At 41.2% G+C, this 16,007-nt stretch overlaps 1 protein-coding gene across 36 annotated transcripts in view; it reads left to right on the top strand.

The window, feature by feature from the left end:
- Positions 1-14,945, top strand: part of TCF4 (transcription factor 4) — a 354,315-nt gene extending 339,370 nt beyond the window's left edge. For 18 of the 36 annotated variants that reach the window (XM_040478741.1, XM_040478752.1, XM_040478743.1 and 15 more), the window contains 6 exons: positions 8,251-8,386; positions 10,002-10,164; positions 10,656-10,700; positions 13,225-13,454; positions 13,923-14,063; positions 14,263-14,945. In XM_040478741.1, the coding sequence (XP_040334675.1) occupies positions 8,251-8,386; positions 10,002-10,164; positions 10,656-10,700; positions 13,225-13,454; positions 13,923-14,059 (711 nt within the window). In that variant the 3' untranslated portion in view covers positions 14,060-14,063; positions 14,263-14,945. The remainder of the gene's footprint in view (positions 1-8,250; positions 8,387-10,001; positions 10,165-10,655; positions 10,701-13,224; positions 13,455-13,922; positions 14,064-14,262) is intronic. The other 18 variants (XM_040478744.1, XM_040478745.1, XM_040478746.1 and 15 more) reach the window with 3 other exon arrangements.
- Positions 14,946-16,007: the final 1,062 nt, after the last annotated feature.

A 16,007-nucleotide genomic window follows, 5' to 3' on the forward strand; every position in this document is an offset into this window, starting at 1 on the left:
TTTAAAAAATATATTTAGATAACTTGTGTCAAAATTCTACCCATCATTCAAAGCCTATTTAAGAAGGAAGTCCCTGGTTTCTCAATCTGATATGGTTTTGCCCATCCTTTAAAACCCCACATAACCTTGAACTCCTTCGTGGCATTCCCTTAAGTTTGTCTTACATGTCTTCAACATTAAGCTGTAAGAACCTTAAGTAATAGACGTGTCTATCTTTTATTATTTCTCCTACAAATACCTGAGTACTGCCTTGCATACAGTAGACATTTCAGAGGCATTTGTCGAATTAAACAAAAAATGTTTACTTGTGGATAGAAACCCTTAAAATGTGTCTTTGATGATATCAAAAGGCTGTAGATTTCAGAGATAGTAAAACAGATACATGCCACATGTTTCATCGTTTACTATTTAGGAAGCATCTAATTGCATGTGATAATATTACAATCCCATACAATGTCCTGTATACCTAGTCCTTGCCCTTGGGAGACTTACATCTCAAGACAAGTGTAAGCTTTATGAATGGCAGCCAAACAAAAGCATTGAAGCGAGTGCCCTGCGCTTGAATTAAGCACTGTCCGTGAGTGCTTTTCAGGGCAGTGTCCATAATGAATAGTCAGGGGAGAGCCCTGTCCAAGCCCAGCAAGATGGTGAGAGTTCTAGAGACCCAGACAGTCAAGGAGTAGTTGGAATAAGGGGATCTGTGGGACTAATAAAAAAGGAGTGGTCGGTGAGTTGTGCCGAGGAAGCCAGCACTGGGAGGCAGAGCAGGGAGGGCTTGGATCAGGCCTTGCTGACGCAGGAGTGAATGTGGCCGATGGGGAGCCATGGGTAGGTAACTAAAGTTGGAGATTAAGGAACTTGAAAAGAGGAAGGAACTGGAACAAACGTCCCTGTGGTGTCCAGGTGAAGGACACAGATGCACAAGGTACCGATCTTAGACCTGACCCACAGAACAATGGCAAGCTGTGCTAGAACCTTGACACGCAGAGGAACAGTTGACGGGCAGAGAATATAGCATTCAGAAAGGGGATGTTTAGGAAGTGATGGGGAAGGAGTGTTTCATTGGTTTAGGGAAGCTTGTTACCCTTCCTTTCCAAATATTTTACAACAAGCATGTGTTACTGGGATGATAAGAAATGCGTTTAAAAAATAAAGGCCAGTGAGGTGAAGATAAGTCCCTAGGGATGGACCTCCCGGGCTGGCTACAGAGCACGCATTATGTGCAAGCCAGCCCCTCAGTTGTATGCTCTGCAGGTGTGTCTGTGCTCGGGGATCCCGAATCCCAGGCACACATCAGGTGTTCAGTTGTCTTTCCCTTCACTGCAAACAAAAGAAGCCGTGTACAAGTAATCGCAAACTTTCACCATAATCTCTGTGCTAGATGGACTTGGTTCAGCAGACGTGGATTAAGTTTAGTTGCCTACCACTTACTTACCAACCTGCTACCTGGGGCAAGAAGGACTCTGTTAACCACCTGCTGAGGTTCTCACTTGGTGGAATGCATCCAGTTACAGTTTCCCCTATAGGAAAGTGTTGTAGAGAATTGGGGGCGGAGGGTAGAGATACAGAGGAGAGAAATGAAACAGTTTTAATAGATGGAACTTACGAGTTAAGAAAAAAAAAAAGAACTGAAATCAGATAACAACCATTTGCATCTCTCGAACTAAATCACAGAATCATTCATTTTAACCATGCTGGTGGACATCAGGGGAGTTTCAGCCTGGCCGATCATGTGACAGGTCAGGCCTGCCAAGGCCGGGGTCATTTACATCAGATTTAAATCCTCTTGAAAATTATTTTATCATCTGGAGAATAAGCATTCAATAAATCTCCAAGAATTGCCCAGTAAGGAATTACCTTAACTTTCAGGCAAAGCATAAGCAAAGCTGTGAGGCTGTGAGATTTCTAGGGAAAAAAACAGGTGTTCTCTGGTGTGAGGAAGTCTTCTCCCAATAAACGGCGCTCAAGAATCCAAATCCAAACAGAAGAAGCGAATCCAGATCTGACTTTTCGTGAAAAGTCCTTTAAATGTTTAATCACGGGAATTTTTAAAAAGTAGTCTGATAATTTTTTGAACTGAGAAATATGGAAGTGATATTTGTGGTTGAAGAGTGTCCCAGATGTTAGAACTTTCTCACACAAAGGAGTTGGTTATCAGAGGTGGGTCTTGTTTTCTGCTACATCTCGGGGCCTCCGGTGTTGTTCCTCGCAGTATCCGTCCGGTGCCACCATTTCGTGAACTTCCGGGTACCCATCTGTGAGCCATTAAAGTTTGCATGACCACTTCCCACCTCTTTAAAAGATGCACTTCTGGACTAAACAATGTTTTGTACCTTTGAGAAAATAAGTTTTCTTTCCTCTAATGTGACAGAGATCTGGCAGGATCCTAGAAACTGAAATCTAGCCCTCCACAACTGTCATGTCTAATTGATATGTCATGGGGAGATTACAGTTCAGACACCACAACTCTTTTCTGTGTCAGTGGGTGTCTAATTACAGTAAAAGCCCATCAACGTTTGTTTTGTGTTTATGGAAAAACAGGAAGAGGAAGAGAAGAGAGAAAAGTAAAAGTTACCAGGACTTTTTTCTTTGTCCCATTTCCTTGTTTTGTTTCTTCTTTCTAAAAAACACCTATGTCAAAAGACACATTTTGAACCGGATGCCATGAATAACAAGCTTTTCTTTTGATAATACCAAAAAGTTTCTGATAGCATATCTAGTTTTGTATCATTATCACTTGGTCTAGAAATTAATGACAAGTTTCCTAAAGTTCCCATCCTACTCTCTTTTAGAAGGATTATGGTAGAAGAGAAGGAACTGAGGTCTGAAAGCCTGCTTTGAAGCAGTTATCTCTGGAGATAACATTAACAAGGATTGAATAACTGCCAAATGAAATTTAATACATTTTCCCATCCATGAAATAGGCCTCTTAAATACAACAGAATAATTACTTTCACAATACTCCCTGGAAACAAAGAGAGCAGAAACACTGAATGTCTTTTTTGTTTGTGGTGTTTGTTGTTAGCTCAAGGATCAGGATAAGGATATTTACCAGGATGCTGCACGCATCCCCACATTAAAATACCCTTGCCAACAGCCACCTAATTTGAAGCTGCATGTCTTTGAAATCTGTTTATGTTGGAGGAGTTGTGGCAAGTATTAAATTTTGTAATTTAGTTAGACATCTTGGCCGTGGCCTTGGCCGTACTTGGTGAACTATGGTGGTTTTTTTCCCTATGATAAAGAAAAATAAAATGAGTTTCGTATCTATATCTACACACACACACACACACACACACACGCCCATATATGCACTCTGTTGTAAACAAAAGCTCCAAGAGATAAACCCTTTTGTCCCTTAACTTTGTTCTCCTCCCATACACACACACACACACACACACACACACACACACACGCACACACCAATCAAATTATTCAGTGTTGTTATAACTTTTCTGAACTCAAAATCTATTTTAGTCTTACTAGACATTTGCCAATTCGCTTCACTATCTTCAACCTTAGCTTTCTTCTCTGTAAAATGAAGAGTTTGGCCTAACTGGGTTCCAAGTCTCTCAAGCTCTTAAAGTTTCTATGCTGTGATTGAAAAGTGCTTCTAATATATCCATCCTCTCCTTGGAAAGTAAGGTTATTTAAAATTATATGGTGCTTACATTATTCAAAAGAAGTAATGTACTGCTGAAGGTATTTAATTATTCCCAGTGATAAATTAACACAGGAAAATTTAAATAGTCATGTCAGAATTTGAATATAACTTGACCTGAGATGCAGGGTAACTTAGATATTTATATCTAAGAGCCATGATTTGGGGGGCATGATTTATGGTGGAGTGGGCATCCGTGCTTAGACCACATGATCTTCCCTCCTCTTCTTTTGTAGTTCATTGAACCAGTAATGGGGACACCTAACCCTAGAGTGGCCCATTCAAAGGATGGTTCGTGTCTGCTTCAAAATGTTGAGCTTACCATCAGATGATCTTGGCATTCTGAGCTCAGAAATACTAAGAGAGGGAGTTAGCAACAGGTTCAGAACCTTAAAGAATGTACTGAGATATCATGAAAGGAGAGTTCAGACTATAGTCATGAAGGGACAAATGCCAGAGAGACAGAGGTACCAGCAGAGGGACAAGAGAGGCTGGCCCATGAGAGACAAGGAGTGGCCTTAGTCCTGGGTGTTCTCTGGGCTCAAAACCTAAATTACAGAAATCATGAAAAGTCTCCTTTTACTTGAGAGACTTACTATGAAAACCACCACACTAAAGTGATCAGTGTGCAAAAATCCCACAGAGAATCTCTAAGCTTCATGAGGTCATCTAAGTTATTTACCATCCCATCCCTAGCACCCCCTGGAGTGACAAGCATGAAGTAGATGAGTAAATATTTCTTGAATTAATAAATGTACTCTTTGATCAATCAATTAACACTGTATAATTTTTAGAAATTTAATTTTGTCTTTTACATTTAGCATAAATATATCTAAAACCACATTGTATGTAACTAAGAAGACTATTCTTAAAGATTGCAAAAAATAAAATTTACTATCAATATTGATAAAATTAACTACTTTCTTAGACTGGCTTTTAACTTTAAACTCTTGCTTACCTAGATGAAAACGTTATGAAAATAGGGCTTTAATGAAGTACAGATTTTCTAAACGTAGGTACCATCCTTAGAGTCTATTTGCAGGTTGAAGGAATCTGCTTTTTTCTAGTTATATTCTTACCTATTTATTATTTGGAAGGTGGTCAAGCCTTAACCCTTGTATTCTGTACATATTGGCTCCTCCTTCTATTTATGAGCTATTCCAGTGATGGATTGTGTTGACCATCCACTATCATTCTTGCCTTGTCTCTTATGTGACCAAAAATAATGTTTCCAAAAGAGAAGTAAATGGGGTTAGGACATGCTGTCTGTGGCCAAGGAAACAAACAAAGCAAAGTTAATTCTTCAGAATACTATTGCATAGCCACAGGCAATGGAATTGATCCCGGAGAATCAAGCTCATTACCACAAGGATCTCGACCCATCATCATTCATTCATTTGACCTGGAATGTGCATAGTTTACAAAGGCAGCCTTAAATCATCAAGAGCAACTTTGTTTGCAACTTCCTTTGTGGAAAATGATTGGTATATTATTTGAGATGATCTGTGGAAAATATATAAAGTTAGTTAACATGTATGGCTAAAATCCAAACAAATACAGTTGTAACAACTGTCTTCTCAACATATTTATAAGATCATTTAAGATTTCACTGTCATTGTGTAGGAGGAAAGATTTAAAATCAAATGCACGTGAACAAAATAGAGACAAAGAGTACAAAGATGATCTTAAATGGAGGTAGCTTGTGTTCTGAGGGGTTTTGAACTATATAGACTTTTATTTTTACGTGGTATGCAAGGATTTGCAGATATTTTCACATAACATCTATAATTGTTAAGTACCTATTATGTACCAATTGTTTTGCCTATTACCACCCTTTGCAATAAACACGGGACTCATTCTCTATAACCTAGTGTTAATTTCTTCAGTTTGTATTTGAATACCTTACCCATGGTTACACAGCTAACAAAGAAACCAGTTACAGTTAAAATCTAGATATTGTTGATTCTCATCATTGTACTGTTTTTACTCAGTCTTTCATAATAGTTGAGGCAAGGAAAATACAAAGATAATTAGTTGTGGGCTCTTTTTTGCTCTTGTAAAACTAATCTGAATGTGAACTAGAAGGGAGAAAAGAAGCACAGGGTCAATATCTGAATATATTTTAAGTAAAAATCAAAACCCTAACCTTAAATTACATCACGGATGCCTACAAAGAAGGCTTGAGGGTTTTAATAGAATGCCTAACGTAAAAGCATTTACGTCTTTGCTGTGCTCAAACCTGGGGTTACCTTCAGTGACTCCAATTTAGAATCACCTTCTGTGGAAGTTTAAGAGATTAAATCCATTGGAAATACCAATAAATATGAATCAGCACTAAGGTAATTATTTGGGTTAACATTGATTGACAGACTTCAAGAGCTACCATTTGATCGAGGCCTGTAAAATGCACGCATACAAGTTGACATCTTAGATTGGAGGGATAATCATCCATTGAATCAGTCTTGTAAATGCACAAACATAAAAACGGCAAATCAAAACCTGAATGGAAAATAGCTATCACCTTTTTGTTTGGAATAAATATGAAAACATACCAAAAGTGAAAAATGGTTTGGAAGCGTCAAGTGGACCTGGCCTGCCTGGAAGGACGGGGCACTGGTCACCGGGGGAAAGACGCCAGTGGCATGGCAGTGGTGTTAAACACGTGAAGGGGACTTACACTGACTCCATGAAACTCCCGAAGTTGAAACTAGAACCAGTGGATGGAATACACAAGGAGGACAACTTGTGATGAAAATGGAAAGGCACGGGCTGCTGTGGGAGGTAATCGAGGTCTCCTTACATTCGAAGCACCCTCCTAGAAGCTAAATAACCACCATTCAGAACGTTCTGGGAAGGGACACAGGCACACAGGTGGCGGACATCCCTGGACTCTTAGCTACAGCATTCACTTATGCGTCCCGATGCCCATGAGTCTTTAAATCCTTTTATTCTTGCTATATTTTGAACCTGAGCAATTAGTATGATTTCTGTGGTCCCTCCCCCTCCCCCCCTGAGTTATTTCCTTCTGTACTGTTTTGGATTATGTAACGGTGATACTTCATATCAGGTTGCTTTTATTTATTTTTTTTTTAATTTTTTTTCAACGTTTTATTTATTTTTGGGACAGAGAGAGACAGAGCATGAACGGGGGAGGGGCAGAGAGAGAGGGAGACACAGAATCGGAAACAGGCTCCAAGCTCTGAGCCATCAGCCCAGAGCCTGACGCGGGGCTCGAACTCACGGACCGCGAGATCGTGACCTGGCTGAAGTTGTACGCTTAACCGACTGTGCCACCCAGGCACCCCTCAGGTTGCTTTTAGATAGCGTGTGCTTCATTCGGTTCTGTGAATTTGGTTGTTGTCGGTTCAGATTCTGATTGTCGTTGCTTTCTTTGGAGATACTCTTTTAAAACATTTGGCAGCAAATGAGTGAAGATTCTGCTTTGTGGGCTTTTTGGTTTTGGATGGGGAAAAAAATTAAACTTTTTGATTCATAACAGTAAAAATTCAGAGGTAAATATTTTTAGGGTCAGACCCAGGATCCTGCATACATTGTTTGCCTGACAATAGGCGGAGAGCCTAACTACTTGAAAATGCAAACAAAAATGTAAGCTACTCATGTTCCTCTTGGTTTGCAAATGCTGAATGGTTTTGCTTTAAGGCACATGCCATAAAGTCAGCACTTGCTGTCTCGTTGTCACTGGTGCAACATCTCTGGACCCTCGAGTAGGCAGTAGTAGTTACTAAAATGCTCAGCAGTGTTTCTTCCAGACCAAGTCATCATGCTGTATTCTGTAATTTTATTCATGGAAACGTAAAGAGTGTTTACAGTGCGGTATCTTTCTAGGATCAGAATAGTGGGAGGAAAAGTGGAAAAATGTCCAAACCTCTTTGCATGGCAATGATGGCATTACTGGTGTGTTTAATAAAACCTTTATTGGTACATTTTCCGGTGTGGTGGCATTGGCAGAGACGGTCCCCCTTTGGATTTGGAGCTCAGCAGCTGATGAAATACAGTAAACATTAATCTGGGATGGGCTGCCAGTTTTGGAAAGCCAGGTGACATTTTATTATATTTGTACCGAGCAGGGGCTGTGTCCCATACTGCCGTAGCTTCCGCTGTCAGAGGCTTAGCTGGCATTATGGAAAAAAAAAATGGCAGGCCTGAGAATCTTATCCCCTGAAATGAAAGTCGAATGCCAAATTGAAATTCCTGTAGGATTTCCGATAGCAATGGGGGAATTGAGAAGCCCACAATTAAGCATATGGGCATTAAGATAATTGTCAGATCTGTTGGCGGACATGATAGAAGACAGATGGGTACGAATCAGTGCGCTCCACTGCAGCACCCTGGGAGACAATTTGACGTTTTACCTGCCTGAGCTACTCTGCCATATTTGTCACTGAATGTACAGCACGGCATCTTACTGAGTGTGAAGTGTTTTGCAGGGTTCTGTAGGTGCGTGTGCGGTCCTTCAGCGCCCTCTAGTGAAAGGCATTTGGGAGTCTTGTTTTTCAAAGGCCTGTGTTCCTTTGGCTGGTCCTTGCTGCCCCTGGAAATAAACTCCACGGTTCCTCTCCCCCTTTCAGGTTGGGGCCCATCGTGAAGACGGTGTGGCCCTGAGAGGCAGCCATTCTCTTGTGCCAAACCAGGTTCCAGTTCCACAGCTTCCTGTCCAGTCTGCAACTTCCCCGGATTTGAACCCACCCCAGGACCCTTACAGAGGTAGGTCTGCCTCCGAAGGCCCTTCCGACCTCACTTAGACAATAGTGAATCCAGTGTTGATCCCAAGCTTACTTGGCATACACTCCTCAGGAAGCACTGGCAGAAAACCAAGAATCAAATTTGGTACAAAAACGGTAAGCAAATGGGAAAGCAGTTAGAACATAGCCGGCTAATTGTGTTTCTTCAGTAACTGTTTTCCTCAAACATCCTCTGAAATCCTGGTCCTATTTCAGCAGGGAATGAGACAACAGACTGATGAGAGGAAATTTTATTTTAGCTATTTCCACATTTTACTCATTCAGGTCCTCTAATGTGGTTAGTTGTAGCCTGAAAATGATATTTCCAAATGAATAGGAAGGAAGGAAATTGTTTTTGTCGTTTAAGATGGAAGGAAATGTAGGTACATTTAAAAACTGGAACTTGGTGGAATGATTTTCACTTTTCGTCTCGCCCCATAATGATTGCCTCAAACCACGGACCCCACTCAGCTTTTCATGACCCCAGGAAGTTATACCACAGGAGCCAGACCTGGGTCCCATGCTCCCTGTGCAACTGGCTGGCCCGGTGACTGGCAGACACTTAAATTCTCATCACCCACCCCCCCCCCCCATGTTTAGAGTAAAGGTGATAACACTGCCCCAGGAATATGCATAGGCTTTTTACCACTGGCTAAACATTGTACAAATTGAGTGTTAATTATGTGTGTGTATGTGTGGGTGGGTGTGTGTGTGTATGGAGAGAGAGAGAGAGAGAGAGTCAGTGCTTCTTAAACTTGAGTGTATATAAGCGTGACTTGAGGACCTTGTTAAAGTGCAGATTCTGATTCAGTAGGTCTGAAATTCTGCATCTCTAATGGGCTCTGGTGATAAGGATGCTTCTGGACCACAGACCAATTTTGAGTGACTACACAAATTACAAACAGAGGAGAATACCCAATAGGCATGCTTATACCTTAGAAATAAGTGGATACATGAGGGTCACGTTTTAAAATGTATTGTGATCTTGAAAGTTGAGCAGTGATAAAGCTAAAAATTTCTTCAGTGAGCAGCTAACTGCTTTCCATATGTACCATTTTTAAATGCTGATTACTCCTTGAGGATAAGAGAAACCTAATTTCAGAATATCATTAGGGTATCTATTGAAGTCTTGACTGCACATATTTAGCGTACTCCCTGGGAATTATATTTTAAGGACATTTTTCTATTAAATCATTGCATATGGAAGAAACTCAATATAATAGCTGATATTTACTTGGGTTCTTAATCAGAACATTGCGGTGTGTGATTTTCATGATTATGATTTTCATTGCAATTAAGTTGATGTTTTGTAGACAGTGAAATTACCATCTACTCCAAAAGATTGCAAAATAGAATTTAACCTCAGAGCCAATGCAGGGAAAACTTGCTTCCACAGGTGCATTTTTGAAACTTCACCAGATCACATGGAAACAAATGCGGCAGAAGGATCACAGTTCAGCAGCATGAACTATATGGCTGGCAGCTCGCGGTCTGCAGTGTGTGTGCGTGTGTGTGTGTGTGTGTGTGTGCGCGCGCGCGCGCGCATCTAGTGTTTGGCAGAAACATCACCTGCTCTCGCTCTCTCTCTCTTCCGTTAGGCATGCCGCCAGGATTGCAGGGCCAGAGCGTCTCCTCCGGCAGCTCTGAGATCAAATCCGACGACGAGGGGGACGAGAACCTGCAAGACACGAAATCTTCCGAGGACAAGAAGTTAGATGACGACAAGAAGGATATCAAATCGATTACTAGGTCAAGATCTAGGTAACAGTATATGATACTGTCGCTTCATTTAATTCCTTTATTGGACTTTGATGAAGTGAACAGAACAGGAAGAAACTATTCAGTTTTTTCCTGGCAGGTAAATCGACAGCTGAAAAGAAAATTAAAGGCCTGCTCTAGAGCTACCGAAGTATCGTTTGAGATACTGGTACTCTAGTGAAGCCTACAGTGTCTTTGCATTTGTGAATTTGGACGCAGTGTTAATTACACACGGTAAAAACAATTTGTAACTGATTCAAGTGCAAACAGTTGATTTTTAAAATGATGCATATTCTGCAAATTTGGTCCGAAATGATCTTTCCAAAATATTTCTAAAAAAGAGATCTTAGCCGTGTTAAAAACTCCATTGAGGTATATGCAACTATGACTTTTTTCTGATCTTGAACGTGAGAATATACTGATTTCCCAGCTTTATCTTAAATATGTTGATCTATCTAATAATAATACCTAAACTGCTCGCTTTTTTCTCCCAGATACTCCCTTCTACAGAAAATACAACTGCAGGAAAATAGCTTCTGGTTGGTTTTCTTAAACATCCAATATCTTTAAATTAGAGTCTTTCTCGTGGAATGTTAACTCTAGTCTGACGATCAGATGGTTTTCGAACACCGTGGCACCCCTGTTCTTTGCTTTAGTTCCCTTGGGTTGTTTTCATTTGTAATTTAAATAAATTGTACCACGACTACACTTCCGCCTTTTAGAAGCTGTCATTCTCGGGGTTAGAGCTAATGCCCTTTAGGAATTAAAAACATGCCACTTTCTCATAATCGCCTTTATAATCATTGGGATAAATTGTAGGACATCCCCTGCTAAAATTTCCAGAAAATGGTACAAGCTTCTTACCCCTTACCTCCCACCATCACTACAGAGTCTCCTGACTCTTGGCCACATTGGTGAAATTTTAAGGAGGGGCTTTCGCATCCCTACCATCTTCTCTGCCACTCCCGTCAGTTCTCAGTAACTCAACTAGTGGCCGTGACTTATGCATATTAGTAGATTCTTGGAAGTTTCCGTACAACCTTCTTATTGAAACCGTTATTCTTGTGACATTTACCTAATGCCTCCCAAACTGGGATGTGAGACAATGCTAGGTAGTTTTATTTGCAAAACCAACCTATTTACTATTTATAAGTGAATAATCGGGCCTAATTAGTTACTAGCCTGAATACCTTTGGAAAACAAGTTCCCACTTTCAGACCCACTCTGTGAAAGCTGTGACACCTGTGTGATGTTTAAAAGTGTTACTCAAAATTTTAACTTCAGGGAAGGGCCACCACAGACTTGGCTGTGTTCTCTTTTCACTTGTTACAACCTGTTTGTGTAGTGGAATGTGGACGTGAATTAACGGTAACCTTGACTTGGCTGCCATCAGCAGAAGTTAGGGGTGGTGGGGAGGAGGGTTCAGCAGAAGTAGGAGGCTTAGATGACACTGAAAGAGAGCCATTTCCCACAGGTTCAGTCCAGTTGTGTGTTCACCAGCACACATCTATGGCAGACGGCCCCATCTGGCAGGGAGTATATGACCCATAGGGAGATGAGCCAAGCCTTAAGGCATCTTTCTTTGGTGTCTTCCTCTTCCCCTCCCTTACAAGTGTTGTTGGCTTACATGCATCATCTGTATTTGCAACATGTGCTTGCAACCCAAAGAATCCCACTCCCATTTGTGATTGATTGGAGCTTCTCAGCTATAATTGGTCCTTATTGCAATTTGGAAGCTACCCAGAGATTCTCCAAACTGGGAGATTCAGAGCCACGCATGTTAAGCCAACATTCATTAAGTGTACATTAAATTGACTAGATAACTTACCCCATGTTCTCCTGCTCTGAAATATTGTGATTGACACCTTTATTCTGTGAACATTTCAGATTTGTAGAATTTTAAAGTAGAGGTTAACCATCATGGTCATTTAGATGAATGCTTGGACCTCCAGGTTAACATCCTTACAGATGGTCACCTCCATATTGTTTCATATAATGAGGAGCCTATTACTTTTTCAGTGAAGTTGACCTCACTTTTTATATCTCTTATGACATCTCTTATACCCAAAAAGCTTCTTGCTCATGTTAACTCAAACTATAACACTCAGAGGCATGACAGCCAGAAACAGACAGGAGGAATATTGCCTTTCCAGACTATACTGGATCCAACCATGCCTTTGCTATGAAATGTAATATTTTGGTTCTAACCATCAGAGATTAGCTTTTGGGCTTCATTTTTGACTCATGATGAGGTCATGGTCATTTATAACCAGTAGCTGTTTGGTATTTAGTCCATCGTATTCTGTTTGCTTTGCACAGTGCCTGTCAACTCAGATTTTCCCAACTTGTTTTGGGGGCTCATAAATGTCCATGATGTTAGAAGCCATGGAGATCATGGTTTTTCTAGCCTTTTTATTTAACACATGGAGAAAATGAGACTCAGATACATTAAGTGGAATAGCCATGCCTTCAGAGCTAGTTATCAGTGAAACATGGACAAAAGTTCTCTGTCTGCACTCTCATTGCTCTGGTGTCTTGAACGTAGGGCCTTCTTACTCCTGTTTCAGCTGTATCGTGTTCATTCTGACCTGTCCGAGTCTTTTCTCAAGCACTTGTTTTCCTCAGGTTCCAGATGTCACAGTATGAAAGTTAAAAACGACAGCACACACACCTTCAGTCTGTGTAACATGCTCTGCTTTGTGGCCATGCAGACTAGCCTCGAGGCTAAGTTGACCGTGGCCTTGCTTGGCAGAGTGTAGCCTCGTTGATAAAAAGCCGTGCTTGCCCTTTACTCCCTACATCAGCATGGGCACACAGTGGGCCCTAACTTTAACCCCTCTGGTTTTGTTTGGGTTGAATGTCTGGGAGAAACGGAATGTCTCGTGTATGGATTGTCACAGCCATCTATAGCAGTCCCAAGTTCAAGTGGATGTAAAATCCTGCCGAGGACAACAGCTGAAGATGGACACATCCCCAGAAAACTCTGGAAGAAAACAAAACCAATTTAGAGACTTTCTTTGTCCCCACACCATTAGAAAATGTCGCATCCCTTTTGTCCCCCAGCAATAACGATGACGAGGACCTGACACCGGAGCAGAAGGCAGAGCGTGAGAAGGAGCGGAGGATGGCCAACAATGCCCGCGAGCGCCTGCGCGTCCGTGACATCAACGAGGCTTTCAAGGAGCTCGGCCGCATGGTGCAGCTCCACCTCAAGAGTGACAAGCCCCAGACCAAGCTCCTGATCCTCCACCAGGCCGTGGCCGTCATCCTCAGCCTGGAGCAGCAAGTCCGAGGTCAGTGCCCCCGCCGCCTCCTCGTAGGGGTCACGGCAGCCCGCGGCTGCAGGGAGTAGGGATCGACTTGCCGGCCTGGAGCGGGAGCAGAGAAGCAGCCCCATAAGCGTGGTTCAGAGTCACGGGGTCAAGTGCAGATCGCCTCTGAATCTGTAAGGCAGCCCCCCTGTCTCCCATGGCTAAGGTACAGGACGCTCTTACAAGTAAGACGGCACCACAGTGCTTTCGTACGTACTCTCAGGAATCCACATTTGGTATCTTTGTTTTACCAGCTTTCTTATCCTGTGAAGCCGTCCAGCTTGTACTGGTGACCCACCAAATGCATGGCTATAGCGTGCCTTTGCTGGCTCTTCCTCTCGCTGGGTGACGTGGAAACCCCGATGGAGGGTCGGCAGACGAGAGCGCATTACTGCCCTCTACCAGAAGCCGTGGGCACTAACCACATTCTCGGCTTCACTCTTCTTCCAGAGAGGAATCTGAATCCGAAAGCCGCGTGTCTGAAAAGAAGGGAGGAAGAGAAGGTGTCCTCAGAACCTCCCCCGCTCTCCTTGGCGGGCCCGCACCCTGGAATGGGAGACGCGTCAAACCACATGGGACAGATGTAAAAGGGCAAGTGCGCTCTCTGCCATTTCGGAAATCCCCTCCTTTGTCGCTCTCCTCCCCGAGGCATCAGCCATAAACGTCAACATTCGCCCCAGTTAACAAATTTTTCCCCTTTGGGGAAAAAAAAAACCAGTTTAAAAATAAAACGTTTACTTCCTCTGTTTTAGGTGTATGAATTAATTTTCCTCTCTTTTTCCCTTCTCAGGTCCAAGTTGCCACATTGCTTCATTAATACAAGAGACCACTTCCTTAACAGCTGTATTATCTTAAACCCACATAAACACTTCTCCTTAACCCCTTTTTTTGTAATATAAGACAAGTCTGAGTAGTTATGAATCGCAGACGCAAGAGGTTTCAGCATTCCCAATGATCAGAAAACCGAAAAACAAACAAAAAAAAAAAAAAAGAAAGAAAAAAGTGCAACTTGAGGGGTGACCCTCTAACATATCATTCAGAGTGTGCAAAGCGGTGTGTGCAGGCTGAGACGCAGCCCAGAGACTGAATGGCAATCTTTCCACACTGTGGAACAATGCATTTGTGCCTAAACTTCTTTTGGAAAAAAAAAAATATAATTAATTTGTAAGTCTGAAAAAAATATTTAATTTAAAAAATTGTAAACTTGCAATAATGAAAAAGTGTACTTCTGAAGACAACTACATGAACGTTTTTGTTGGTATTCAAGTCAGCTAGTGTTTATTATTACCGGATATTGAATAAGGGAAGCTCGGCTGCCCTCGTAACAAAACCAGCAAACGTCCTGATGACAACAAAGTGATGACATTAGCCATTCCTTAGGGTAGGAGGAACAGATGGATCTTATAGACCTATGACAAATATATATATAAATATATATATAAATATATATTAAAAATTTAGTGACTATGGTAAGCTTTTGTTCATTTGTTTCAGACTTTTTTCTCCTGTAAAAAAATAGTACTGATTAACTTTTTTAAAAGAAAGATTTTACTGTAAATACGGATTTTTTTTTCTTTTTTCTGTTTTTTTTTTTCTTTCCTTTTTTTTTTTTTTTTTTTTTTTTTTTTTTTTTTGGTCTTTCTGTCCCTTTCCCTGGTTTGTTATTGTAACCTGTAGTGCCGACTCTGCTTCTGGAGAGGTGACGCAGGATAAAATGCTGACCCTGATGTTGTTTTTCATTCATAAATAAGTAGAAAGTTGTTTCTCCAGTCTTTTGGGAACACAGGACTTAAAAGTCACATCATGTGTAGATATTACAAGCAGCATTACCAAGACATGGCAAAAAGAGTTTGTCTGAACTGTAATGTTGCGTTTGTGACCCTATTCTGGGATTTTCAGAGGTACAAGGTTAGAATGCTACAATGTTACCACTGTGCCTTCCAATGTTTATATCATCGGAAACATAACATAATCAAAGTGGCTGTGATTTAACAAAATGATTAAGGTGTTACCTACATGTGTAGCCGAAGTAGTGTGCAGTGAGGCGTTTCTGAATACATGGTCAGATTTTTGGAAAAAAAAAAAACAAAACAAAAAAAAAACAAGTAAAGTTCAAAAACCATCAAATGAGAAAATTGCAAGTAGTGTGACAGAGCTGATTGATTTTGTTGCTTTCTTGATTTTTTGTTTTCAAAATGGGTTTACTAAGATGTAGATGACTTAACTGCCTCCTCCTTCGTCTGAAAAAATGCCAATATTCAATCATCATGCAGCATTATAACAAGCCTTATAAGTCCTAAAGCATTAAGTTGCACTTTCTTGAGGAGGGGTAGTGCAGTATTTCTCTGGCCAGTATGAATGAAGTTTATACTTAACATATTTGATAGAAACATAGATCAAGCTATGGCACAGCAACTCATCAGATAGCTAGCTTTGACGTCTGGGCACAATTGAACCAACTTCCATCGTGAATCTTTATAATGATTGACTTTGGTGTATAGTGTGCAGTAAACAAATAGTGCTCCTAGTTAAGTA

Source organism: Herpailurus yagouaroundi, unplaced genomic scaffold (genome assembly GCF_014898765.1).
Source record: "Herpailurus yagouaroundi ecotype Mexico unplaced genomic scaffold, PumYag 142, whole genome shotgun sequence".
NCBI classification, from domain to species: Eukaryota; Metazoa; Chordata; class Mammalia; order Carnivora; family Felidae; genus Herpailurus; species Herpailurus yagouaroundi.